General features: G+C 44.7%; 2 protein-coding genes across 2 annotated transcripts in view; one reads left to right on the forward strand and one right to left on the reverse strand.

Moving 5' to 3' along the window:
- Positions 1 to 1,303: 1,303 nt before the first annotated feature.
- Positions 1,304 to 3,934, forward strand: fam131aa (family with sequence similarity 131 member Aa; the record flags this gene model as incomplete). Its single annotated transcript, XM_079173010.1, has 6 exons — positions 1,304 to 1,357; positions 1,680 to 1,791; positions 1,892 to 2,068; positions 3,055 to 3,189; positions 3,336 to 3,533; positions 3,582 to 3,934. The coding sequence occupies 6 exons, from the start codon at positions 1,304 to 1,306 to the stop codon at positions 3,932 to 3,934; spliced, it is 1,029 nt and encodes a 342-aa protein (XP_079029136.1).
- A 3,113-nt stretch (positions 3,935 to 7,047) lies between these two features.
- Positions 7,048 to 14,045, reverse strand: part of clcn2a (chloride channel, voltage-sensitive 2a) — a gene marked incomplete at both ends in the record, with an annotated part of 30,836 nt that continues 23,838 nt past the window's right edge. The window contains 13 exons of the mRNA XM_079172764.1: positions 7,048 to 7,557; positions 7,705 to 7,791; positions 8,635 to 8,739; positions 8,828 to 8,866; positions 9,316 to 9,384; positions 10,403 to 10,449; positions 10,650 to 10,761; positions 11,116 to 11,345; positions 11,909 to 12,042; positions 12,200 to 12,413; positions 12,903 to 13,013; positions 13,108 to 13,177; positions 13,258 to 13,413. Coding sequence (XP_079028890.1) covers positions 7,048 to 7,557; positions 7,705 to 7,791; positions 8,635 to 8,739; positions 8,828 to 8,866; positions 9,316 to 9,384; positions 10,403 to 10,449; positions 10,650 to 10,761; positions 11,116 to 11,345; positions 11,909 to 12,042; positions 12,200 to 12,413; positions 12,903 to 13,013; positions 13,108 to 13,177; positions 13,258 to 13,413 — 1,884 coding nt within the window. The remainder of the gene's footprint in view (positions 7,558 to 7,704; positions 7,792 to 8,634; positions 8,740 to 8,827; positions 8,867 to 9,315; positions 9,385 to 10,402; positions 10,450 to 10,649; positions 10,762 to 11,115; positions 11,346 to 11,908; positions 12,043 to 12,199; positions 12,414 to 12,902; positions 13,014 to 13,107; positions 13,178 to 13,257; positions 13,414 to 14,045) is intronic.

Consider the following 14,045-nt stretch of genomic DNA (forward strand, 5'->3'; position numbering starts at 1 on the left):
CCATTAGTGTTTCATCTGTCATTTATTCTTCTATAACTTTAGTCTTTAAAGGTTTAAATAACTATATAAAAAATGTTGGATGGAGTTTGGAAATTAATATTGTTGTTGTCATATGACCCAGTATAATAAGTAATTTAAGACATCCAAGACTTCTGAAATCTGCATGTGTGTCTCAGGAGGGAGCTCCACATGTGTTTATCGGTGTTGTGCATGGGGGACGTCTGCAGTGCTCACAGATGTGTTTTGCAGCTGAACCTCAGTGTTTGAATGTCACCGGAGCTTCATATCACTGCCTCCCAGCTTTCTACCTGCCTGTGTGCCTCTGACACACATTTACTGTCATTTTGGACTCTAATGTAAAAGCCTTTAACCACCGTCAGGAGCCTCCTCTTCCTCAGCTGCTTTGGGCGCCGTTCTGCTTGAGGATATCTGTCAAGCCATGCACGCGCTCACAGTTGTTTTCAGGCAACATGTTTCCTGCTTGTTGAAAGACTTCACCTGCCCTAAAAAAGGAGACGTATTCCAAGCACCTCCGGCAGATTTAGCTGACCCACCAGGGGCCAGCTGCATAAAAATAGACCTAGAATGTGTCTTGAATATATAAGTCAGCTACAGACACGTAAATGTATACCTGTTGAACAAAGCTTGCCTTTGACTGACTGATGTAAGACTGACTGAGATCGCCTGTCGCACAATTCATCAAGGGTGAAATAAGACACTTCACAGAACATAAAATAAGCTAAAAGTAATGTATAAACAGTTTGCTAAAATTAGCTTAAAGTAATGCGTAAAGAGTAGAAATAGGTAGCTAAAGGTTAGCTTGATTAATGGTTTAACAGTTAAATAGTTGGCAACCTGACTGGTCTTCTAACATGTTGATGCCATACAGAGCTCTTACCTCAGGCAAAGCCAGGGGGAGAGGTGACTAACTTTCTTCCCTCAAATGAATTAATATTTATGCAGATCTACTTGGTGACAGTCGTGTGTGAATTTTTTTTGGAGGTGGAGTGGTAGAAATATCACTTTTAATAAGGATCAGCAGCTTTGGTGTGAGTTGGCCTGGCTGGAGCTGGTCACACGCCATATGTTTACCCTGTCGCATTGGAGACCGTCACCACTACCCTTAACTCTCTGACCTCCCTCAACCCCAACCATTGTAACCGGTTTCAGCGGCTTACTGTGGCTTTAGCTTCTGTGCAGTAAATGTAGGGCATTGCTGTTTGCTTGTCTGCCTGGTGGTTTAAACCAGCGAACCCAAGCTGGGTGACTTTTAGTTGTGCCGCTGTCTCTCTGCATGTCCACGATGAGGCTGAGATCCAGGAGTAGAGACAGAAGGGAGAGACAAAGAGAGGAAGAGGTAGGAATTAAATTATTTTATAAGCAATATCGATCTCCTGTTTTGGGATGAAGCATTTGTTTTGGCATAGAAGTCACAGCGGTGTGTTTGTCAGTATGTTTGTCCTGTGTTTCATATTTGAATTTGAGCTTTTCATTGAGTTGCTATTCGAATGTTCCTCACTGCGTAAATATTGGAAAAGTAAACATTGAGTGTTTTGTGGAGTGTTAAAACATCTGACTGGTGCTGAATGTGACACCCACCATGTGGACAAAACAGAACTTATTTGCTGCTTTCGTGCGTTGGTGCAAAACAAGTAGTTTTGCTCAAAAATGTCTTGCAGGTGAAATTCAAGGAGCGTGAAATGATTCCAAAGTCAGGAAAATCCCCAGCAGACTCGAGGAAAAGTGTCGGCATCCATGAGTTTGCAGCACTTGCCAGATCCTCCTTGAATGGTAACCTTTTTACTTTTTGGTGATTTTTTTTTGTAAACCGTGATTAAATGTCCTGAGTGACAAAGTTCAGACTCTGAACCCTATACCTCTCTGTGTCCAGGTATCTCTCAGGCAGTGAGGGACCATGTGACGAAGCCCACCTCCCTGGCTCAGGGCCGGGTCGCCCACCTCATTGAGTGGAAGGGTTGGCCCAAACCTGCCGGCCCCCCGCCAGCCGCCCACTTTAGCTCCTACTGCCATCTGACTGAAGGGGAGAAGGAGGCCCGGTTCGCTGCAGGTATTCATTCCTGTGACCTTTTAGCCAGGGATATGTTTTGAATCCAGCTTTTGAGTGTGTTTGTGTGGGCACGTGCATCCTCTTACTTAGCTCGGTTTAGCTCCGGCATCATCTCCTGGCAGGCTCTCACCTTCTGTCATGCACCTAATCCCCTTAAAACTCCTGTATGTCAGTGGTCCGCTCCGCCCACCATGCTGTCTCTTGGGTGATGGCTTGTCCTGGCAGCAGATGGTGTCTTATTAGACACTCTCTCAGAACACTTCACTGCCCACCAATCGTACAACAGCCCCTGTTGTTTTGCTGTGACTCATCCTCTCTGGCGCCGGTGACATCGGCGTGGTTTGATCTAGAGAGCGAATAAGTGAGGGAGGGAAGTGAAGTACATGGTGACTGTACATCATGTACATCATAAAGTTTATTTCTTTGATCAGTGTTTTGTCGACTCATCGGGTATTGGATGGACACAATTTTAACGTTAACTATCTTGATCATCAATTAATCGATTGAGACACTTTTCAAACAAAAACTCTCATCCCAGCTTCTTGTGAATGAAGCTGAATGAAATGAACAATTTGAAGATGTAACGTTTTGAACACTATTATAAAGCAAATAAACTGCAGGTTATTAAGCCCTACTTTAGACGAAAAGAGATTGACATTGTAAAAACCTCCAAAGAAGAGACAGGGTTGCAGTATTATTCCACCCTTGTTTAGTTGATGTACTAACAAAAACACCAGAATAATCACATTTCCCTGGTCTCGCTCCATTAAATTCATTCATTCAGTGATTCCCCTTTAACGACAAATCGGAGGCATCAGGAGATAATTAGCCGAATGCAAGAACCTTTTTTTCAGACTCTTCTTTTATAATTATATTAGAAATGTTCAAATAAAACCAGAAAGAAAATCCCGCCTTTGGTTTAACTGGTCACACCCATCTATGTCAATTATGTGAAGGGGTTATTCATTTATTGGACTTGTGTTCAGGAGTGGCTGAGCAGTTTGCCATCGCTGAGGCTAAACTGCGTGCCTGGGCGTCTATAGACGATGACGAGGAAGACTCCAACGATGAGGACTCCCACCCCAACGGACAGTCTCAGACCTTATCCAGCCAGAGCTCAGGTATCCACAGTCGCCACCATTTATCTCTTTTCACCACTCATCGTCTTCATTACTGCATCTTCACTGACCAACCGCCTCATCTTCCCCTCCCCTCCCCTGATTGTCCATCCCTCTCCAGGTGTTCTGACTTTTTGCTCCTCCCTCAGACGCCGCCACGTCCAATCCTGTCGACGGAGCGCCGTGCCAGCCTGATGTCGAAGGCGGCGAGGCACCGCTCTCCAACGGCCCCCTGTGCTCCAGCAGCAGTGGCAGGCCTGCGTCTCAAAGTGACCCACATTCATCGCAGACCAGTTCGCCTACTTTACCCAGCGACTGCATGAGTCCCTTCCTGGAGGAGGAGGAGGAGGAGGAGGAGGAGGAGGAGGAGGAGGAGGAGGAGGAGGAGGAGGAGGAGGAGGAGGAGGAGGAGAGGCCGGATGGTCACGAGGAGCGGCCGGTTCTGTGCTGCTCCACAGGAGCTCCACAGGAGCAGCACAGTGAGGTGTGCATCCTCCACAAGCCGGAGTGGAGGCCTCGGGCCAGGAGCAGCAGGTTCGACTCCTGCTACTCCACCTCTCGCTCCGCGTCTCCCGGAGAGGAGGACGAGGAAGACGAGGACGAGGAAGGCAGCGTGTTTCACGAGTCTCGTGCGTGGCATTCCAGCCGGAGGAGCTTCTTCTCCGACCGGGCTTCCTCTGGAGTGGCGTCCTTCGATGAAGAGGAGGGGAGGGACGAAGTAGAGGAGAAGAAAACATATTTGATGTGATGTGTCGTCCCATCTTTATGTCTCTTTGAGTCTGTGTTGATTCTGGATATGACATAATCTGTTTCTGCTTTCACTGTAAACCTCTCTCCACCTCCTCCTTCTCTCCTCGTCCTCTGATCATCTCCTCTCCACTCGCTGCCTTCCGTCTCTCATCCTCCAGGCCTTTCATGCACTGATCTCGCTCCACCGTTTGTCACTGCTGTAAACGGTGTAATACAGTATTGTGGAGAGTTCAGCTGGAATGTAAAGCTGTTGTTCAAACTGAGTTTTGTACATTTTTGTGAATGTGGTGCATTGGTTTTCTATGGATATTTTGGAGTGTCGTTTGTTTTCTGGGTCACGCTGTGTCATGTGGGTCGGGCAATGTTTGATACTGAATGTCTGAATGTTCTGCTTATCTATAAATATGATTTGTTTTTGAAAGAAGATTTTGTCTCTTTTTTTTCTACACAAACAAACTGAACAGGCGAGGAAGAAACACAACTTATCTTTTAAAGGTGTTTTTCAAATTTAATCATTCACTCATGTACAAAAACAATTTCATGTTCTCTGAAAAATAACAATGGCTGTTGGATTTCAAATGCATAATTCCTCTATGTACAATAGCATGTACGTAGATCTCATCCGTGTATTTTCATATGTACAAAGCATATACAGGCCAATGCCATATAAAGGGAGATACTACAGACTTATTGCTTAACTAGATACGCTGCAACTTAGCTTATACACTCTATATTTAACGCCTTATTCGTTATCCTATATGGCGAGCACTACTTCACATTCTATATGCGAACAAAAAGTCAAGACGTTAATAAAACGTTGCACAAATGGTTACACGGACAAAAAACGAGCCAGAGTTGGTGTGCTGCGATGACGTCACATAAGATAGAAGAAGAAACGTGGCTCGAAAATGCAACGGCATGAAGCTGAAACACTTGCATCCATTTGAGGGTCGTAACAAGGACTCGCACACACACTTGGCTCTACGACATCGCCGTGGCTGTCGCTGTGCTTCAAACAGCAGTTACATTTCTCAACATTGCATTTTGAGGCCAGGCTGAATTAAATGTACTCTGTCACAAAGATACGTGTGACATATCACGGTGTTAATATCTACAGGCCGCATACAGGCGGCCGTATAAGTGTATGTGTGTGTGTGTGTGTATGTGTGTGTGCGTGTGTTTGTGTGCTCTGTAAAACACCCGGTATCTTTCTTTCAATCTGAGCTCAAGTGTGGTTCCTTTATCGTGCTAGAAACACATTAAACACACAATTAAATTCACATAGCAGAAGATGAAGAGGGAGTTCAAGTGACAAGACGGACGGTCTACATTGCCCTTATTGAATCGGCCCCTTTGAAGCCAAACAAGGCTACATGTGCATTAAATTATACTCATGATAATTACAATGTGCTTCACCATTATTTGGAGTCCTGCGCTAAGCTTGCTGGACCTTTGGAAGCTGCCTCTGAAGAGTAGATCTCAGTTGATTTGGGGGATTTCGGGGGCTGATATGGACACCAATATTTGGTAGTAAAATGAAAAAGAAAGGTATACTGATAATGGCATGTGTTGTAAACAACGGAGTCTGGACACACTACTGATGACACTGTTGCTATTAAACCACCTTTTACTGCATTATTACTGTAAATGTATTGCATATCAGCCAACATATAACCAACACCACTATAACTCATACTTATATTATTAGCCATTGATTCAGGCCCTGTGATGTATTAGTAGTAGGTGGTGGTAGTAGTTTGAATTCATTCCATCATGTGCTCATTAGAACAATTGTCGATGTTCTTCTGTGCTTTCTTTTATTGTTCACCCTCCATTACTTGTGTGCATCTTTACTCTCTCTTGAAATGTCACTGAAGTAATGTTTACCAGTTATTTTGGCATGAATATGTTTAGGAGTCTGGACCAGATGTGAGCATGGCATGGAAAAGTGTCAAAAATAATCTCACTCACTCTCTCTCTCACACTCTCACACACTCTCTCTCTCACACACTCACTCACACACTCACTCACACACACACACACACACACACACACTTCCATATTTTTCTTATCAACAAATCCCATGAAAAGACCAAACTGGTGAAGTCTTTTGTAGTCAAGAACTGCTCCAAAAACGTATTAGAACACATAAATGAGCCACATTGTTGCAATGAGTGGCATGCTCCCTCATTACAATATCACACATATTATTACATATAACACTCAAGTGTTTATTTCTGAAGCAAATCCTACACATACACCATCCACCTGCTCACCAGAGCACCAAATCTGTGGCTGAAATAAATGCATTATTAATGCTTGTTTGAGCAATATAGCCTACACTGCCCAGCTGTTTTAGGAAATGACTTGAATAATTTCACCTAAAAGGTCCGTTATTAGATGTTCTCAAGAGTTTAATTAATCAGTTTGCTTCTCATATCTCCCTCTGGAGCAACAAAAAAACCTTATATGACATCTTTCACAGAAAATTATTAAAACGCTCTCCAACACCTGAACACAGACTTTGATGTGTAAAATTGGCGACGTTCCCCTTTAAAGCCTCTGAGCACCCATCCAGTTGTTTCCAGTTAATCTGGCTGATTAGACCTCCTCTCAGGACTGTGTGGGCGAGCCATAGACTACAATTGATTGATTTCAAGTGACTGAGTCTCCGGTTAGCTTTATTGCACCTGGTGGTGGTTGAAGATCTAATTGAACTCCCATCAAAGCTCCGGCCCGCCTTCAACCTGAGCAGAGGGCTAATCAGAATAACTGGAAGCACCTGTGTGGGTGTTCGGAGGCTTTAAAGATTTGCCTCTTCAATAGGAATCAAAGAGCAACAGACATTACAGGGGAGTCAGTTGTTGGTTTTGTTCCTTTCATGGCATTCGTTGACAGTAAGTCAAATGTAGAATAAAGCCGGCTTTATCTTTTAAAACAGGCATTTTCACAGTTTGAAATGCAATAATGGATGTCACATCTACTCCTGCTCACTCACGCCACAACAACGTTAGAAACACGGGTATCGAGGCTGGACTTGGAGGCGAGAGTGACCTCTACAAATGTAAGAAACGTCAACATTCATGAGGCGACCGTATGGATCCCCGCTGATCATTTTGATCGATCCTCAGTGTGGGCGGGGACACCCTCTCCCTCAGGTTCTGATTGGTCCTTGGTCAGAGACGGACTCCCCTGTTCTTGCTCCGTGACATCCTGCTCCGGAGTGTGGGTGAGGGGGTCATAGTCACAGCCCAGCTCTGATTCCTCAGTGTGGGAGGGGCTGCAGTCAAAAGTAAACTCTGATGGGTCCTCGGTGAACGAAGGGCTCTCCTGGAGCACCAACTCCTGACTCGAGATGTCCCCGGGGCTGGTTTCAAACTGCAAATTCGATGGTTCCGAGAAGTTGACGGGGATCTCGTTGTACGGGAGGTCTGGCTGGTCCTCCACGACCGGAGGTTTGGGTTCCCGTGGCAATGAGAGCCCCCTGTGGCGAATGCACAGCTTGTGCAGTTCTGTTACCTCGGATACGTTTGTGCTGTTCCCACTGTCGCGGAAACTGGCCAACGGAGGGCGCACTTTCACTCCAGTCACCGTCACCGAGCCCTCGATGGCCTTACGCAGCTGGAGACACAGAGCCGGCAGGGAGAAACGGAAGAGAGCAGTAGAAATGAAGACGTAAGGACGGGGACTAGAAAAACAGATGGTGATCATATACAGAAAGAAATCTCTATCAGAAGCTTTAACAATTGAAGAAAAACATATGCACACCTCTCTGAGAGAGACCACTCCAACCAGACGTCCCATGCTGGTCACATAGGCGTGATCCAGACCCAGCAGAGAGAAGATGGTGTGGGTCTGTGGAAGAGGAGAGGTGGGTCACGGCCTGAATACAGACTCAGAGAGGGGTGTCGTTTTGGATCAGGGTCATGGAAAGTATTGTACCACGACATTGTTGCCCTCTCACTGTAAGACTAGGCGATCCTATAGTCATACATTCTTGCTGTGAGACATGGCTTTGGACACCAACCAATCATTGCTTGCCTGCAGCACACACAGATGCATGTGTGATATATTTGGTATAATGCTCCTGACCCAAGAGTGATAGCCTAATGGTTACAGGTAGACTTAAAATGTATTGAATAAAGTAGTTAAAATTAGCTCAATCTGATGAACACATGGCATTGAGTACTTTTACTTTTGGTACTTTAAAGTATATTTTAATGCTAATGCTTTCGTAGTAAAATATCTGAGTACTTCTTCCACCACGGCATACTACATGGGATAAAATGAGCAACTCCTCCATCTGTCGACTCAGGCCATTATCGGTCTGACCCAGCATTAGTGAAAGCATTACAGCAGTTCAGATTTGCATTATAATTAAGTGTCATTAGCTCGGCTGGCAACGTTCGCTGTTCACGTTATTCCACAGGGGTTCATGGTATGTTAAGCCATGAAACCAGAGAGGACGTTAAAGCCAGTGGTTAAACTCACAATCAAACTGCATTTTAAAAGCATCAAGTTTGGGTAATTTGTCCACTTGGTCCAGAAGGACCCCGTGAGACTATTACTAAATATACTGTGAGAAGGTTGGCACATTCGTAGGGCATTTAATGTTATATATTAAAATCATATGATGAGGAAAATAGGATACTGTGGTAAAGAATAGGGATTTAATTTGACAGGGTGTTGATATTGTACCTTATGCAGTGATGTTTGCTCCACCAGCTGGAACGGAGCAGGATCAATCTTGCAGTTCTTGAAATCCACCGGCACGTCAAGCTGCTGCTCCTCCCACTCCGCTATCTGCAACGAGAAAGATGACGAGACAATGAAACGTGTTGTCAAATGAATGTTTTTGTATATTTTCCGTCGTGTGCAGTGAAGGTCTCACGTCTGATGGGGTCATGCCATCTTCCGCTTCAGAAGAGTCCTAAAAGACAAAACATACGATGTCCCCGTTTATACAAACACACACAAGTTTAGAGACAAAAAAAGTACGATTCACACCATTGTGTGCACTACCAACGCAAGGGGTGATCTGAGGGCATGATCCCAGTGAAACCAGTACCCAGAAAAACACATTTATTAACACAATTCAATTCAATTCTAACTCTCAAAAACCCTCGATGACACCACCAGACGCGGTACAGAGTGAAAGCTGATGAAACATTTGGTTTAACACTGATGTTGAAAAGATGATGAAACCTTTACCACTTTCTCTCTCACACACACGCACACACACACACTTTCTCTCTCTCTGCAAAGCCACTCTAATGCTTTGATTGGTACACCACAAATATTTTGGTCGCGCACTCACTACGTGCGCGTTGCAAGGCAACGGTTACTAAGCAACAGTCTCTAGGCGGCAGAAAATCTTACCGCCATGGAGATCCTCACGCGTTTGGGCCCGGGCTGTCTGTCTTCGGGAGGAGCCGGACCAGTCGGACTCTTCCGGCCGGGGAGAGAGAGCATCAACACAGCACAACATTAACAGAGCATCAGCGAAACAGGACAGGTTTACCATTTTAAAATGGGATCCCAGTCTGACTTCTACCGGGAGAAGTCCCCGTGATGTGAGCACAATGTTGGTGAAAGGGTATAATTACTACACCACGGATGAAGGTGAGGGCACAAAAATCTGCAATGAAACCCAATGTTAATACCACATTGGTTGATGGATACACTGCCAGAATAAAGGTTTGCTTAACACCTTATATTTGAACATTTCTGTTTAGCACTTTGAGGCATTATTTCACACTGCCTGACAGTATCACATATCAAATCAGCTTTTTGGTTTCTAAAGAAACGCATCGACAACTATTAAATGGATTCCCATGGAACGTTGTTCAAACATTCATGTCTCACTCTGGATGAATTGTAACAACTTTGATGATCCTTTGACTTTTCATCTATTTTAATGACTCCAAAAATGTAGTTTATGACCAAATACCTGTCACCACTTCATCATTTTAATCCTATCAGACTTTAAAGTGAAATTGTCATAATTAGCAGATGAATTCTAGTTATGTCGTATTCAGTCAGGTCACAGTGACCTTTGACCGCCAGATTCTAATCAGTTCAACCTCAAGTACAAGTGGAGATTTGTGCCAAATTTGAAGGGAGTTGCTCAAAGCGTACCTGAGATGTTTGATTGTAACCAGAAATGCTAACGTGTCCGATGTCCAAAAACGTTTGACTGGCAGTGAATGTGTGGTGAGGGGGCAATGACTCACAGAAGTGTTTAAAACAAAACTCCGCAGCATGAGATCACAAAGGAAAACCCTGCTGCCTGTGGGTGGATGCTGCCCTTCAGCAGGAGGAAGAGGTGGACGGCATATGCATGGACTCACAGACGGCACACACACACACACTCGCGTATACGATATGTGTCACATTCATACAGTACACTTTCACCCACACACATATATATATATATATATATATTGGATCCCTCTCTCTTTCTCACCTCCAGCAGCTCATTGTTTTGGTCAGCACAGGAAAGGGTCTGAGAGCCTCAGAGGGAAAAAAAAAGCAAGAAATCTGTTTTCATTTCATTTGGATTTAAAATCTGAATATTTTCAATCTGTTTGTTTTCAGTATCCCACTTTCTATAAACTTTGTATTGTTTAAAATGATAATATATATATATATATATATATATATATATAATTATTATTATTTATTTTGTATTATTTAGTAGTAGTAGTACATACTATTTGGCGTCTCTGTGTCGCTGATGGCGGACACAGTTTTCAAGGCAGATTTCAGAGGAAGTTGAACATTGGAAACCACTGGGCTGAAGGAGGAAGACTCCTCTGTGGAGATCTACATGGAAAAGATATTAACAGAGGAAGCCAGACACAAGCGCGCATGCAACACACACAGGCGGCCACAGAAAACACAGAAAAGGCAAATACGGGCGCGTGCACATAAACAACACAGGACAGCACAGGTAAGGGCACAGACGACAGAGACAAAGAAGGCATGTGTTAATGTGGAAACAATGCACATTTATTAAGTTAACAGTCAACACTTACCACAACAGTTCCATCTGTGCCTTTACCTACTGCTACAGGCTTAACACATGCGGCGCCTGATCCACTTCTAGTCTACCAATACAACCCAACCCAAGCCTGACTTTGCCCCAGCCCAGCCCTGGCGCCCCCGGACGCCTCACACCTCTTGGATGCTCACCAGGAAGCGGACCGCTTGGCGAGCGCTGGTGTTGGTGGAGGAGTTGACGTGGGAGCAGGGGGAGCTGGGCGTGCTGTCGGTGGTCAGGTGATCGTGGATGCCGTTGTCCTGGGCCAACTGGCGGAGGTACTCCAGCCTCCGCAGGCGGCTCAGCTGGAGAGAGAGCAGCGACTGGAGCTGCAGTCGCTCTATGGAGCCCAGCAGGATCATGGAGTCTGAAGGAGCAGGAAGGAAGAGGAAGAAAAGAGGGGGACAGGGGATTTGTGAGGGAATGAGATGAAAGTGGCAATGCAGACGAAGCTCACGGAGGTAAAAGTGGAACATAAAATAACTGTTGTGTCAGTTTCAGTAAGCCGTTAAGACCAAAACTAATGCAGTCTAATGCAAGAGTCCTGCAACAAATCTTACCTTTAAGACGGTGATAATGTTCAGTATTTCGTTTAAGCTGTTTTAGAGAGGTGTTGATTCAACAGTTTCAGTTCATATTCCTAAATCATCATTTTGCCAATGAGTTTATTTCATTTAGACTACTTGTGTCTTGATAACAATTGACAACTATGGTTTATTTTGAATACATTTTTTTTAAAGGATTTGTAGAAGAAAGTAATGTATTGATTAAGTTATCATGTTGGTGGCTACTGTGTACTGAAAGCATTATATCAGCACTAGTATCGTAACAACAGCAGCCCTACTCCTGAAATCTGACAGGATTGCTGCACTAGCATCAAGTTGATCGCCCGAGACTTTCTGAGATGGATTTAAATATGAATTCACTCACCACTGGACTCAACCAGGGCCAGTGTTTTGAGCTGACCAGTCAGCATCATCTCCTGCAGGTCCCGATAGCAAGAGTTCAGAGTGATGTAGCGCACATCCCTAACCATGATGTCCTCCACACGGATATTATACTTCCTGAAACATGGACGGGGGGGGGGGGAGGAAATGATGGGTCGGGGGAAGCAGGGAGATGTGGGTGCAAGAGAGGAAGAGAGGTGATACAAAACAAATGAGGGCACAAACGATAGAATAAAAAAACTCTTTCTTGAGCGTTCATTAAAAACAAACTCACTCGTGATGTCCCATGCCCAGTTCAGGCAGATAAGGGAGTTTCTTGATGCGGATGATGGAGTCGTACAGTGACGGTTGGAGCGACTGGGCCACGGCGTTGGCCAGGATCACGGCGATCATCACAGGCAGAATGTGGGAGATCTGACCAGTCAGCTCAAACACGATGACTGCTGTGGATACAGTGTGGGTGACTGCTCCAGACAACGCTGCAGCACCTGTGTAGGAGGGAATTAAAGAAAAACCTTTTTTCTGTCTCCTTAAATCCATTCACGGACAGACGAGGATTTAGTGTGTGATCAGGCATCTTTTCAAAACAGCAATTCGAAATGAGACCGTGTTTAATAACCGTGTGTTGTGAATCAGAGAAGAATTTCCCGAAAGACGGCAAATCCAAACCAGATTTTCATTTTCAGTCATTTCTGATTCATAACATTTAGCGCCATCCTGTCACACTAACCAGTGAGTCGCGACCGTGGCAATTTTGAACGATTTCCTATTTTACCTTCGGCCCAAAATGTAGTGTTCAACTAAAGTGGAATCAGATTTCATCAGTCACATCCTCTAAGGTGGCATGAAGGGATAAAAAACCTCTGCAGCTTTACAGCGGGGGCAATTTCAATCACAGGAAAATTGAAGAGTGCCTGGGAATTATCAAGGCAAAGACACAAAATGGTGAATTAAGTATAGTGAGTGAAAGAACTCACCAACTACAGCATAACCACCGGGCACTATGGGATACACGCTGCCGTCAGCATGTATGCCATCAGGAAACATAGTTGCCATGATCTCTCCGACAAGTCTTCCAAATGCTGCGCCTGTTCGTCGCACACAGATAGAAGACGTTATTTAAAGGGCTTCTTTCTCTTCACTGCAGTAAAGACATTAGAAAACACAGTAGATTTCATTCACCAATCAGAAAAACAGGCATGAAGGCCCCGCATGGAACAGGCATGGTGGTGGCCACAGCGGACATCCAGAACTGAGACAGAGAGACAGAGCGTACATGAAAGGTCCATCAAACCAAACACATTGTCCCGGACATATGTCGGAAAGGCCTACCTTCATGACGATGAAGAGGATGAGTGTGATGAAGACGTTGACCTGTGGGTGTTTCCAGGCGTGGTGGTGGCTGATGTAGTCGAACTCCTCCGCCACGCCCTGGCGGCACCACGTTCGGTTGTCGAACAGCGCGACCAGAGACTCGTGCTGCGTCAGCTGACGGGTCGACATGAGAGAGAAGTCGTCTGAATGTCTGTTTGTTATTCCGCCGTAGCTGATCGACCTGCGCAGGAGGCCTCAAAGGTCACCAGCAAAGGCTGTGTTGAGATCTCCGTCTACTGGAAATCACTGCAGCCCAAAATGCTGCATTTGATGCTGCTGGTTGATATGTTTTAATTGTTTTATTGTAAAGTTTGTTTTCAATAACTCCCAGGACTCTCCTTGTGATAGCATTATGATACTGAGTGGATTATCCTGATGAAATAAAGTATTTTGAATGGATTCAAAGATACTCCATTTGAACCGGCCATTATGGATGTTATTGACCTAAATCTTTCAAATGTTGTCGAGAAACAAGTGCAACTTTCTTGATGCCAGTTCAGCAACTTGTTTTATTCTGTTTTGTGTCAGGATTTCTTTCAATAAATGAGCACCGCTGCCTGTAAAACTGCACAGGACAAATAATAGGTATTCTCTCAGCTCACGAGCAGATGTTCGTTTTTCTTGTTTTGACAGTCTGAAAAGGCTCAAAATACATCTTAATGGCTTGTTACGCAGGACGATTGTGAAGTGCGGCAGGTGCACAGGCAACACCAGCAGAAAAATTGTGATCTCTGCATCGCTAAAGA

Source organism: Pholis gunnellus (assembly GCF_910591455.1).
Source record: "Pholis gunnellus genome assembly, chromosome: 14".
Taxonomy (NCBI): Eukaryota; Metazoa; Chordata; class Actinopteri; order Perciformes; family Pholidae; genus Pholis; species Pholis gunnellus.